Raw genomic sequence first — 14,274 nt, 5'->3', positions numbered from 1 at the left:
GGTTTGCTTTATATCCAAAATGAAAGTATGGTGGGTTTTCAACGTTTGAAATGACATTGAAACTTCAACGTTGTGCAAACGTTGAAGCTGCAACGTTGTATCAACCGTTGAAATTTCAACGTTGTTTCAACTTTCAAATCCGAATATAAATCCAACCTTATTTCAACGTTGAAATCTGACCATAATTCAACGTTGAAACAACGTTGATGTGCCTGCTGGGAACATAGAAGTGCCGAAAGTGTGTGTTATTTAAGAAATAATATATCCCAAACAGTGATTTTATCGCTCAATAACATCACTGTTTGGAGTTCGGATGAGAGGAATTATATTATATGTTATCATAAGAACTCCTGACAAGTTATCATAAGATCTCCATCCTTCGTGTAGTGTTCAGTTCCACTCCCATGTAATGTAATAAATAAGACACGGTTTTCTTACGGCATTAAATAAAAGTGATGAGAAGGGGGGGGGCATTATGATGATACGTGTAAGTATTGAATCAACCGTATCACAATGGTCATCTTCTAAAAAACAGAAAATGATCGTTTGCAAAACACCAGCTACATATGAAGCAATAAGTCGCTGGTCATCCTGTCATTAATTATAAAGCTGTTGTACACATGTGAAGTCTTATGGAGGGCGTTCGTTGCCAAAATTCCAGACATGTAAAGTGTATTTTTTGAAAACTACTTTTGTCATTTTGAACAAGTTACTGTTTATACGTACTCTTGTAGTTCTACAACTGGAAACAGGTTTTTCTTAAACTCTATTTTCTGTACTCGATTTTTACATTTCATATGTATATTTTAGGTACAGGTAGATATATGTAAGTGTGCAAACTTGCATATGTATTATATGCAATGTGAGATACGAACTTGTAAATTTGTTGTTGTTTTCCATGATAGGTTAGTCGTTACGATCTATATGTAAACTTGTTATATAATAGGCAGGAACCTTCAATTAAAAGATTGGATTAAAAGACATGTTATGTGTTATTCACGGGTACAATAAAAATGGTAGGCATACAAGATTGCATTTTAAAAGGAACACTTTTACATGTCTGGAATTTTGGCAACGGACGCCCTTCATAGAAGTCCGGCTGGTGTATTTAAGCGGTTTAAATAAGAACAGAAGGTTGAATTGAAAATAAAAGAAAACAAGAGTATGTTCTTGCCTTTTTATCTTTAATCACAAAAAAAAATGTCCAAATTTGTAATGCATCACAAATTTCAGATTGTACGGCAGTTAGTTCAGCCAATGATTTCGCTTATTGCCCTGCGTAAAAGAAAAAGACGTTAATATTATTTTTAACTGTTACATTTCGATATGCATTGCTGGTGTTTATACGAGTAATAAGGGTAACAGTTAAAAATTCAATTTCTTCATGTTTCACACTTGAAGTAATAACTTGCTATAGGGGCGTACTCGTTTATGTTTCAAGGGCTTCCGAATTATTTCCCTCGACTTTATCAACTACATGTGGATGGTGCAATGGAGCAATATGTTTCCATTAATCACCTTACAGTTGTTATCGACAGATTTAACTAACAATATCATAAATTATTAATTATTTGTCAGTTTATATTTTACCATTAATAACCATGCTTGTGAAAAATGCACGGTCTGCTTTAAAAGCACAATCATTATGCCTCATTCTTCGTTAGATAGAACAAAACATGAGTTATTGGCGACGCCGGTGAGCGGCGTCGTCTCTTATGGAATGCTTTTTATTTTGGCCTATGGAAGAAGCTGTTATTATTAGCAGTTAATGTCATGTTGTGTTATTAATTTTTATTTTGATTCGTAAAAATCAAGTAAACAGATATGTTGTTATATTTTATTTCATAACTTTATGCAAAAGCATGTGCATTGTGATATCATTTTTTGCGAAATTTCAGGCTCAGTTCTTAGCTTTATTGGCAATACTAAAACCCGGATTTCGAATATCGTTGTGGGTCTACATTTATGCCGTATTCTTTTTCATTCATTTATATATTTTCAAAAATTTCCTACAAGAAGAACGTCCACCTGCAAATGAGTATAAGGATTGGTAATGGAACTGTTGTAAACGATTATCCTATTGATTTTATCCATATTACGTTTATCTGTTGTGTAAAAAAAACTATCCGATTTTCTGTAATTACTGCGGTCACATGGCCATCTTACTTTTTATGAATACTTCACCATTACTTTGCATGGCTTAATAAAACTGAGCCTGCAACATTTCATAATCTTGCTGTTTAGAATATTCTTTCGGGTTTCAGGTTTTCTCTTTTTTAAGGGAGGTAACTCATGTTTACTAAATTATTTGTTCTTTTCTGTCTATCTTAGGTTTTGCTTACTTTTTTTTTTTGTATAAAATTTACCAGTTGTAAGGTCATCAAAAGCATAGAGGCCCTGAGCAGTGAATATTGATATATATTTTTTTTACTGGATTTATATACCTTAGACTGGATTTTTCTAGTTTGTTCAGTTAGTACATGTATACATTTCTACAGATTTTCTGCTACAGGAATCTTCTAATCACTATGTGAAACTAATTATTATTGTCTATGTGTTTGTATATAAATTGTTGATAAAATAACCTTTGGTAAAAATGAAACTTAAGGTAGAAAATGAAAACTATGCATATAGGTGCTCATGTCCTTATATTGAAAAAGAGAAAGGATTACATCCTGAAGTTATCAATTTTAAACACTAGATATATATGCAGTTAGTTATATAGTTAAGTCTAATGGACGGTTTAAAGAGGGACAGTATTTGTTACTATAAGAGATATGCATATATAATAATAAAATTAAAGGAATATTGTAAAGGGTGACTTAGCCTGGATCTTGTGGTTTATGCTAAGAACTTGTGAGATTTGGCAGGTTATATAATGACCTATCCAGAATTGAGGCTAAATTCGTGTCAATTACTAGTTATGGCAGGGTCCATGATGCAATTCCACCAGGCGGTTGCATGGCAATATAGATATATATTCCACACTCTCTGTGCTAGTAGATCAGTACTGGTCCATTAAGGGAAGAAAATGTCCTTAAACTTGGATCAAGCAATATAATTTAAAAAGTCTCAAAAAATCATATTCTGAATTGTTATTCTATTTTTTTCTAACATGTGCATAGTTTGAAAAGGACAGCTTCTGTCTTATCTATTTGTAATGGAGGGACACCTGTCTCAACCTCCAGGACTCAAGAGTCAACCCGACTACAGACTTTTCATAGAGTAGATTGTTACTTGCACTTGAATAAATTTGTGCACTAAATTTTATAGTGGGTGATGTGTGCCACATGAAAACCGAAAAAGTACAAAAAGTAACCGGGCGCCAGAATTAATCTATCTGTTAATCAAAAAATCTAAAAAAATCTGTCACTGGTTAGAACTGTTCACTGTTTAGGGGGGAAAATGTGTAAGCGGCCAGATAGCTCAATCGCTACAGCCGCGGTACATTATTCTGTGGGTCACAGGTTGGAGTTCTGGTTAAGCTGAAAGTTTTTCTCATCCTGTGACTGCATATAACCCTGAGCTTAATTCACTATGCTCCGTAAACATCAGAAATTCAAGGACACAAATCAATATAGTGGCGAAATATGTTTTGGTTTAGAACTGTTCATTATCAAAGAGATAATTAATGTGTAGCCGGCCGGAGAGCTCAGTTGGTCTTCTGACAGTCATGGGTTCGATACATGGTCAGGCAGTTTCTGTCAGGGTTTAGAAGTGGTTTTTTAACTGACAAGCGATTGATTCATTTAACAGATTGTTTAAAATTTGAAATGGACAAAGGCAATATTCTATGCATGATACTTTTAGATCTACAAAAGGCATTTGATACAGTTGATTACACTATACTGCACATGAAGAAGTTCTTCTTCTTCTTTATGAAATTTCAAGCATCTGCAATAGGTAATGACATTCTTACATGGTTCCAGTCTTATCTCTGATAGACAGTAACTGGTGGATGTGGCTGGTATTCATTCTACTACTACTCCGAGTACCTATGGTGTCCCCCTGAGGTTCATTTTAGGTCTTCTTTTATGTCTAATATATGTCAATGACATGTCTGCAAACCTAAGTAATAAGCTTTTATTATATGCTGATGACTCAGGTATCCTTGTATCTGGTAAAATAAATCTGAAGAAATTCTTTTTTTATGGCAGGAGTCTTATTAGAGATTGGTTAATTGACTATAAATTGTCTTTGCATCTTGGCAAGACAGAGTCTATTCTTTAAACTGGACCTAGCCTCCAGGTCACATGTACTGGTACTGCTATAAAGTATACATATTTTGTTAAGTATTTAGGTGCAAAACTTGGTCAATTTTTTTGGCATCGCCTTTGATGCTTTGCATCAATGTTTTTCTTGTATAACGTTTAAATAATGGTTTAAGAGCACGTTAGATGCTATTGCCTGAAAAAAGTAGTACGGAAAGTGAATTTATTTGTCATAATACAATAGAAGCAACAAGTATACAAAGTACATGTAGTATTTTTACTTCAGCAAAAAATAAATCACTACAAATGTAGTGTATTGAAAGAAACAGAAACAAAAGATAGCTCAGATAATTGGCTGATGAATAACGCTTTGGATACAATTACAGAATACCAAAAATAAAAAGCATATGAGAAATAGACATAAAACCATTTCTGATGCATATTTGACCTTGAAACTCATATTGCTAAATAACTATCGTGCCAAGTTTTTTTCACAGATGTAAAGTTGTGATTTCTGACACTGATCATCCCACCAACCGGTAGACTGGTGTGAGGCCTTACGAACAGTTGTGAAATCAACACAATTTTCTTTGCCTCCATGGTTATTTGGTTCCCCTGGTAACCAGTCTGTGTATCTGAAATCCTCATTAGAATGCCACCATTTCCACTCACCTTCGTTTGCCAGATCATTGCCACCTATCCAGTAACTTCCTAGAAAAAATAAGTTAAAAGTTTTGATCGTAGTGGAGTTCCTATAAAAAGAACGTTAAAAGACTTCTAATATTTACAAAAAGTATTATACAGTGTAACACCGATGATCTGTAGCACAGTAACCTGTTAAAAACAACATTATCAATTCTTCCCAACTAAGTCGTACTTCACAATCATTTTAATCTCTCTAGAGGAACAACTTTTTATCTCCCAAAGGGTATAGTTCTGTAAAGAATCTGTATTTGTTAAATTACAGATAAGACGGACTTTATAAAAAAAATGTTGTTTTTTTTTTGTTTGTTTTTTGTTTTTGTTTTTTTTTTTTTTCTTTTTTTTTTTTTTGTAGCACGTCATATCCCATGATATCGTTTATATTTGAGTACAAACAAAGCATAACCGTTGTCAAGTGGTTAAGATCACCGACTTCAAACCACTAGCACCTCAACATTGCTGGTTCGACCCCCGTCAGGGTCTATGGATTTTTTCACGTGAGTAAGCTATCCAGCTAGCTTACGGAAGGTCAGTATGTGGTTCTACTCAGGTGTCCGTGTATGCCTGAAATAATGCAGGAAGTGCACACGGAGTCTTGTTACACCAGTAAAGCTTGAAATTAGCCTTATGGTCGTGCATCTTTAACCCAACCAAACAAAGAATGGTGTAAACGTTGTTTTTTTTACAATATCGATTACATTGACATACTTAAGCATTGAATAAATAATTCAGTTGTTGACCGCGAATTTTGTGATGACTCCATAATTATGAGCTTTTACTTATTATTTATTATGCTAGATTTATCATGTCTTGATTTTCTTCGATAAAGAATAAAACGTATGCTTGGTTATGAACACTGGAAGCAGAAACTTTAGTACACGAATGTCCATGATGACATATAATGCACAAAATATATTTTAATTTTATGAATATTTTACCTTTCAGTAGCTTTACTTTGTTGGCAAGAAATCTGTTCTCCTTCTCATTTTCAATTTCAGCGAGGTTGCCTCCAAAACCTTGACATATCATCTAAAACAAAGAATAGAAATTTTCTAATATTTAACTTCATCTAGCTTACATTGCAGAAATTATCTTTTTTTATACATGTATATGATACTCATGAAATGAAATTTGATATATTTGTAAGTATTGGAGACAACCAATTCATTCTTTAGTATGTTACCTTAAACTTGTAACCCTTTTATTCTGTTAGAATACCGTCGAATATTTATCTATCATCTAAGTGATCTAGACACTTGCGCAGTGTCGGCATTTTCTTCAATATTCGCATAATGCCCTGAAACTTAAACTCGGGTACCTGCCAATGGGCGGTAACTCGGTAAGTCTTGTAACCGGCTAATGGGCGGGTACCATCGTGACGAATATTTCTATATTTCATTTTGACATGAATTAATTTACCAATCTTCTTACGGTGACCTCCCAACACCCATATTTCATAGCATACTATTCTATTAGTGAAGTAAACATATATAAAATTTACCTGAGCATTCATCCATGATTCTAGGTCGCGGCTAAAATGGTAGCAACTAGTACCATGACAAATCCAACCAGATGGACAGTCCAAAGCTGTTGCATAAATATTAAAATCTGTTAGTACTATTGGTAAATTGGCATTGTACAGAAAGGTCAAACGTGTCGGACTGTGGGAGACACGGGTATAAGGCGTGTTCTCATTCAAATATGTACTTTTTCGCACAAAAATGTTAGGATGTACTGATACAAATGCGTGCAAATTATCAACGGTAGAACCAAGTTCCCATCAACATCAATTAGTTGGGTAGAAGATGTTTTTCGTTGTGCTTAAAGTCATATAAACACTGTCAATGTCATATGGTGACCCTTTAGCTTTATAACTGGTGGAGGAAGACCACTGGCGCGCCTCCGTACATTGCCACTTTGGAGGAAACCCTAATGAACATCTCCGTGCATTGCGACTTACGAACTTTTTTTACTGCAGGAAAACTACTGGTGTCCCTCCGTGTCTTGCAACTTTGTAGCTTTACTGCTGCAGGAACACACCAAGTGCACCTCCGTGCATTATTTCGGACACGAGCTGGCACCTGAGTAGCTGAATAGTTTCTTCACGAGAAAGAATATATAAAGTTCATGTTGAGTTTCGAACACACGGTGGTGAGAGTCACGTTATTTGAAGTCGGGAAGCATTACTTTGTAATATGCAACAAAAAGAATCAAACGCCTGCTTTCGTCACAGACTGGAATATTAAGTTCTCGGGTAGTAGTAACTGTTTAGCGGAAAGTCGGCAGAGCCTCGTTACAGCCGTGAACAGTTACCCCCAGTCTCTACCGGCAGAAGATCCTTATATGACGTCATAAGTCAGTTAATAATAATCTAAATATATATGGCTAACAAGCACATTAGCCGCGGTGATGTAGTGTTAGCATACTAGACCGGGAATTCAGAGGCCCGTGGTACAATTCACTGCTGCATGCCGATTTTTCGTGGGTTTTGTATGTAGATTTAATGTTTATGTAACTATTTTACCGGTTGATGAAGGATAATACATGGTATTCTATTAAAAGAAGAATGATTTTTCTTAAAATGATTAGATCTACGAAAACTTTTACCGATTAAGTTTTAACAAGGTATACGTAGCAATGATTTTAAGGGCTATAAAATATCAATACAAACCCACCCATGCCAGGTGGAACAACTTCCACTTCCGTTTCATCGTCTTGTACTTCCGTTTCGTCATGCGTGAGTGAATTTTCAGCTTCATTACTTCCGCCCACTGGAGTGCGATCTTTGACTTCTACAATCATATTCTTCAAGAAAGCTTGTAGGCTCTTATTGTTGTTAGTTGAGAGTGAAGCGGAATGTACGAATGGCGACACAACGAACAAGAAACAAAACGAGAATTTCCTCATCTTGAATTGTATGTTACTAGTCTTCAACCTAAAACAAAACTAATCAAGGAAAATTTATATAAGATGAGGTATAAAAGCGAAACTCGTTACTTTTTGCGACAAAAATTATAATGTTTTTAATTTTGGATAGAACAGATGAAAAAACAACTCATTCCATAAAAAACTAGCTATGATAGCCATTTACTAGTTTAAAGTACATTGTACATAATAAATATATTGTTTTCTTTGTTTATTGTTTCAAATACAACTGCTAGAACATTGATTTCTACACCCTTGTAAGCATAGTAAATTGCAAGTATAGTTCAAATTGTACCTTAAACTATTACGCATTGTAACACCGTGGCCTTACGTACTTTGGGGTCCGACCCCATAGTGCGTTACGCACTTTGGGGTCCAATTTCGACCCCAAAGTGCGTTAAACAGGTACATATGCATTTTTAACATCAGGCAAATGACCGCACTTTGGGGTCATAGAAAATGAACGTTCATTATGTTTTAAATAATATATTGTAGTCAAAGCCAATGGTAAAATTAAATAGACGCATAACAGGTGCCCTGAATTATAGTAGAATCAATAGGGATTTAAATGGTCTTGATTAGTAAGTGAAGAACTTTCACCAAATAAAGAAGTTGTATCAATTATTAAGCTTACATTTTTTTTCTCATTTTCCATTTATTTTAAAAGAAAGTACACCTTTCATTAACTCCATTGTTTTCAGCTAAATGCATTATTTTCCTTTTTATTTACACATTTTATAGAAATATGATAGTCTTTGCATAGACAAAGGTATAAATTCTGTGTAATCTTAGTAAGACATTTCAGTAACAAATATGTGTCTGATAATATGTTGAAAGAGCCATTTATTCAGCTAAATGTGACATGTAAGAAACTTGACTAGGTGTAGATGCGACTTTAAGTAGTAGTCTGTACAGGCAATACTAAAAATATCAACTATTTAAGTAGTCGCACATTAAGAGCGGAGCTTTAGAATAATGTAAAATTCCCAGTGCGGGTATAGAGGGGATTGTGGGGTACCGATCCCCCCGAGGGTTAAAAATAACGTTTTCAAGGCCCATTATGCTTGTTTTTGTTTTTCTTAAAAGCTTTTTTTATTTTGATGTTCTTCTATGTTATCCAAAAATACACATTGGCCAATTACCTGAACCATCTTTTTCATCTGTTGCTTTTTGGCAATGATGAGTACAGTTATAGTGAATTAGTATTTTATATGGAAGTCAAATACTACATTGTTTTGACTTCCTTTATGACAAATAATTTTACATTTATCGCTACTTTATTCAGGTAACAAGCATCTTACATTTCTCTGATACTATTATTTTAACATTATAAAATTTATGTTTGCTCTTTCTAAAGAAGTATGTAAGATTTCCCATAAAAAAGCCTCTGGCGAACGGTTGTTGCGGAGCTTACAAAAACCCTTAAGTTTGTTGATAAGCTTAATAATGTATTTGTAAAAATCACTATTTATAGTCCGATCGAAAAACTTGATGTTTCACCAGGACATTGCAATAGAGTATACTTATAGTTCTTTGGAAAAATATATATTTAAAATGGGGCTCAATATGGCACCAAAAGTTATCAAGTAAATGACTGACAGAACAGGATATTTTTCGCAGCATCTTTTAATTTAAGGAATACACAATTTCTGTACATGAGTTTTTTGAACGGTGGCATAAAAGTGACATTTGTATTTTTTGGATACTTTTTTTTTCGTACATATTTTTTTTTTGTATGTCGTATATATTTCTTTTTAGTTTTGAATACATCCTTTTTTTTTTTAGTCTTGCATACGTATTCTTTTTTAGTTTGCATACATATTCTATTTTAGGTTTTTGTACCTATTTTTAGATATTTAGTAGAGGTTTGGATAATTACGCCATTTGTACATCATTTTCAAACCCTTCGCCATCTGGTAATTATAGTACCCCATTTGCAAATGGACCAATATTTTCATTTTTGGAGGTATCAAAAAGAATAACAACACTTTTTAGTAAAAATATATTCTGCATATGCTCTCGATGTGGTTAACATTTGACACAATGTGCCTTAAAATCCTTCATGGGGTTCAGGAGACTGAAACCCAAGTCTTAATCCTTTGACTTGTAGGTGTGACCCCGACCTTGAGCTGTCACACCTGGCATATAAGTTCTGCAAATTATCTGGATGTGCTAAAGAATTGACCCAAATTTCATAAAAATCCTTCAAAGCTTTAAGCATTTTTTCTAAATCAGTGGAATATAAGGACCTATTTAGATCATTGTAATACACCATTCATTTGTAACCACCTCCCTTGCCCCGGAGGAGTGCGGATTAAAAAAATCGTGTTTAAATGTTTGCGCTGTCCCGGGGCATAAGGCAGAAGATTTTACAAGCGGTCGGCTTGGTGGGTTGGGTTGAGTGGTGCGTATTCATGGAATAATAACTGATCACCAATCAATTGCACTTTCCAAAAAGACACTAAAATAATAGTATATAATAATAAAAAAACAATAATTATATAAAATATATATATTTAAAAAAATGTCCGAAAAGGGTTGGCCGAAACCAGACTTGCCCTGCCGAAAACGACTGGGCCGATTCCAAAAATGGTCCGAAATGTGTCCAAACCACTGTGTTAGTTTGATACTCAACTATGGGCTGTTATGAGATGTGAAGGCTGTTTTGATTGGCTAAAATATGTATGAAAAACAAAAATAAAATATGTGCGAAAAACTAAAATAAAATATGTATGCAAAACTAAAAAAAAATATGTATACAAAACTGAAAAAAAATATATATGCAAACTAAAATGAAATATGTATGCAAAACTAAAAACAAAAAAATGCAAATATCTAATATCTCTATTATGCCAACGTAATTTTGTTATATGAACACAATTTTTAGATATTTCAAGTGGTAAATATATGAAACTTTTATCACTTTAGCATCATAAAGTATTGACCGCCATCTTGAACTCCACCTCAAATATTTCAATGTCGTAGATCGAAAATAAGTCAGTACTCAGTTTTAAAGCAGAACTCAGATTACACCTTTAGACCTCCTGAACCCAAATTGCGTTGATATGTAGCATATTAATGCACTTTGGGGTCAATTTCTCGATTTTAACCCTAAAGTGCGTTGGACCCCAAAGTGCAGTGTTACAACACATATCGCGTTAAAAATATTCATAGGCGATGAAGTATCAGTACTTCTTATTCAGTATTCACGAGGTTTAACTGACCTTCACATTTTATTAAGACCTTTATCATGAATACTTCGCCATGTCTATTGCATTTTTCATGTACTTTTTATCTTGTATTTTTGTATTGATTTTTGCAAAGATCATGTTACTCGTACTATAACTGTACAGACACATCAAATGTTGCAATCGCAACTACTCGGCCCTTTCCGTCAGTCTTCGGATAAGGACCTCGAACACAATAGTATGAATACACAGAACGGATGCGGTATTCCTGTCTAACCTACGCTAAGAAACTAAACATGTAAACAAATAGTAATTTAATGCTGGGAGTTGTTGACACGTTTATTTCCATTATATGTATAGTTTGATTTTATTGACCTGTCAATTATGAATACATTGTAGCACTCATTTAAATATTTGATCCCACTTCGGTTGTGTCCGTTTATTTTACGAGAATTAATATGGAGCATATAAATAATGTTTGGATAACTCCCACTAGCTTAATGAAATTTCTCGTAGCATCCGCAATAGCGCAGTCGGTTAAGTGATTACCTAATGCATGAGAGGTCTGAGGTTCGATCCCTTCTTTCGACATTCTTTTTAGACTTATTCTTTCTTTATTTTTAAGAATTTTTTTATTAAATGGTCAAGCGCCTGCAAAATTGTCTACACGGATATGAAACACCTAAGAAACACTGAATTGTCACATTTTGTATTGTATTTTACGGTACTCAAATTACATTAATTGATTTTAATCCTAATGATTTTTTAGAATTAATTCTATTATAACAAACAGTTATAATATAACAATGTTATATACAAAAGTATAGTATTTACAAAAAAGTGCAAAACATATTAAAAACGGAACAACCATAACTTCAAAAATGTTGAAAATAGTTATGAATAAGAAAAAAACCTGTCTCGATCTTACAACACGTTGGACATTCAGATAAAATATACCCGTACCCTATTGCGCTATAACGGTCACTGTAACTTATTCATAGAAACTAGACGAGTTTAATCACATCTTACTGCGTACCTCTCACGGAATTTACCGAACATTTATCGAATATTAATATATTCTGTGCATTGACCGTATAATCAGTATGGAATTGACAGGTTAATAAAATCAAACAATAGTAAAAGTCCACCTGAAATAAGTGAATTTATGGGTACAAAAGCAAACAATACATTATTTACATATTTACTTATATGGCTGTGAAACCGAAAGTACAAAAAACCAACATGTTGACATTTGGTCGGATTTATTTAAAATTGAACATCAGAGATCATATTTAAATAACAAATTGTTGTCGGACATATTTTAAAGCATAAGAGTACCGGAACAGACATTAGATGTCAAAAATATACATTCGTTTTACATTATCTCTGTTTCTGTTTACATCAGTAAACCACGTGGTAGAACTACTTTCAACCCGTATTGTTTCCGAGGTTAATATTGTAGATAATAGCCGAGGCAGTTCCGAATGCAAATGTTGTTCAATCGGAACATCTCTGCTATTAATATTATCATAAATAACATCCGAATTTTGAGGAAAAGTGCCGAGAAGATATGAGTGCTCATTGTTACATGCGAGTTTTGCTAAGAGAATAGGTGAAATTCATTTTTGCATTTATATAGGCAGAATAATTTCAATTTTTGTTCCTTGACATGTGATTTTTTCAATAAGGTGATGGCTGAAATTACAAAAAAGTAGTCAATTAAAAAAATCAAGGAAAGCACAAACTTACGGATGAGCGTCGGATTAGTATTAACATGTTAATATGTTCATATTTTATACATTATAATTTAAAAACTGGAAGTTTGTTTGTGCACTAACACAGAATAGATCACATGCCGCCAAAACAGGAACCAACCTTGGGTGTTACAAAAAAAGGGAATATAAAAAATGTGTAAATAAATACTTTAAAATGAACTTTTGTTCGTTACCGTATAATAACATTGAAATCACCTGATTTGATCTGAAAAAATTATAAGAAAAATCTTACTATACCGACCATCTCGTTAAAGATATGGAAACCAAAATCAATCAATTCCGTTGAGATACTTTCTTCATCTGTCATAATATAGTATTGTTTCAATAAAGTTATGTAACATGTCGAGTGAGCCACAGAAATAGCTAGTCAATCTGTACTTCAGTACTTTGATTTTATTTGCATTCATTTTTTTATCAATTTAATGTGATATACACTCAAAGAAAAACTGTTTTCACGAGATGTTTTGGACACAACGGCACGAATTTTAACAGTCGAATTTCGCATACAAAGGTAAACCTAAAACAGATATGAAGTTAGCCATTTTCCTGTAAAAATGTATCTATTGAAGACAGCTAACAATCAAGAGAAAAAACAAACTCACATTACCTTCAAGATTGTGGATGTTGTCTTTTGCTCGATGGTTACCGTAAATCGCAGCTGAAAATCGCCACATATTTATAAACGATTTTGTACGGCACGTAGGAGTAATCATACTTATCAAACTGCAACATGAACAGGAAAAATATCATTTCGTACGGCTTATCACCTCGTGCAAGTTTAAATTTCAATTGCACTTGATTGTCAAACGGATAAACAATTAAATAATACATATGAACGGACACAAATGTTCTCTTGCGATATTGGGTCGGGATTATCAAATTCTCACTGATTAAACACTTTTCAAGTACTTGTATCATTTGATCATAAAGTCAAGTTGATTTGTAGTATTCAGTGATTGAATTGTTGGTTAATATGTTTATCTACAGAAGTCACAAGACAATTAACAAAGACATCTACTCGAGACAACTGATAACAATTTTACATTTAAAATTTTATGGATACATAATTTACTCAATTCCAGGGACATAACTGTCATTTTTAACGTATTTGTAAAGCAGCATGTTTAAGAAGTCTCTCGTAAACCTCAGACTTCCTAGTTAGTAAGAGAGGCAATCGGACCACCTCTACAGTTATTCATAATCATCTCGGAGTTAATACTACATTATGCCGTGCTCCTTACCCGAAGATTGGTGGAAATGGCCGAAAAGTTGAGATTGTTGGAGTAGCTGGGGATCGAAGTCACGATCCTTGCATATGTAGTCCAATAGTGTTACCACAAACAAAGTTCTACGTCCGCTGAATTTAATTAGTCAACATTATTTAAACAATTGTTTTTCGGTCGTAGATATTTACCAAAGTCGCAATGACTTCCGGTAAATTTACGGAGTGTTCGCCATGATTTGCCTGATAAT

The 14,274-nt window shown here is 33.7% G+C and overlaps 1 protein-coding gene across 3 annotated transcripts; it reads right to left on the bottom strand.

Moving 5' to 3' along the window:
- Positions 1–4,469: 4,469 nt before the first annotated feature.
- On the bottom strand, positions 4,470–13,565 carry LOC132738722 (galactose-specific lectin nattectin-like). Of its 3 annotated transcripts, none has more exons than XM_060726315.1 (5): positions 13,409–13,565; positions 7,589–7,859; positions 6,415–6,500; positions 5,852–5,942; positions 4,470–4,922 (listed from the first exon to the last, which is right to left on the bottom strand). In XM_060726315.1, exons 2-5 carry the CDS (start codon positions 7,818–7,820, stop codon positions 4,684–4,686), a joined length of 648 nt encoding a protein of 215 aa, XP_060582298.1. In that variant the 5' UTR covers positions 7,821–7,859; positions 13,409–13,565; the 3' UTR covers positions 4,470–4,683. The 3 variants fall into 3 exon arrangements, with proteins under 3 accessions (XP_060582298.1, XP_060582299.1, XP_060582297.1); XM_060726316.1 differs by having other exon boundaries at positions 7,589–7,848; positions 13,409–13,550; XM_060726314.1 differs by having other exon boundaries at positions 13,404–13,546.
- Between the last annotated feature and the right edge of the window lie 709 nt (positions 13,566–14,274).

The sequence above is a fragment of the Ruditapes philippinarum genome, unplaced genomic scaffold, assembly GCF_026571515.1.
Source record: "Ruditapes philippinarum isolate M1 unplaced genomic scaffold, ASM2657151v2 ctg777_1_1_1_1, whole genome shotgun sequence".
Classification (NCBI taxonomy): Eukaryota; Metazoa; Mollusca; class Bivalvia; order Venerida; family Veneridae; genus Ruditapes; species Ruditapes philippinarum.
Note: the sequence above shows the minus strand (reverse complement) of the source record. Positions and strands in the feature narration are given on the sequence as shown.

Excerpts from the sequence above, each read along its gene's own strand:
- LOC132738722 (XM_060726314.1), bottom strand. The coding sequence starts at position 13,514 with ATGATTACTCCTACGTGCCGTACAAAATCGTTTATAAATATGTGGCGA. Across the intron at positions 5,943-6,414 it reads AATCATGGATGAATGCTCAG|ATGATATGTCAAGGTTTTGG; the intron begins GTAAATTTTATA and ends TCTTTGTTTTAG. Across the intron at positions 4,923-5,851 it reads CAAAGTAAAGCTACTGAAAG|GAAGTTACTGGATAGGTGGC; the intron begins GTAAAATATTCA and ends TATTTTTTCTAG.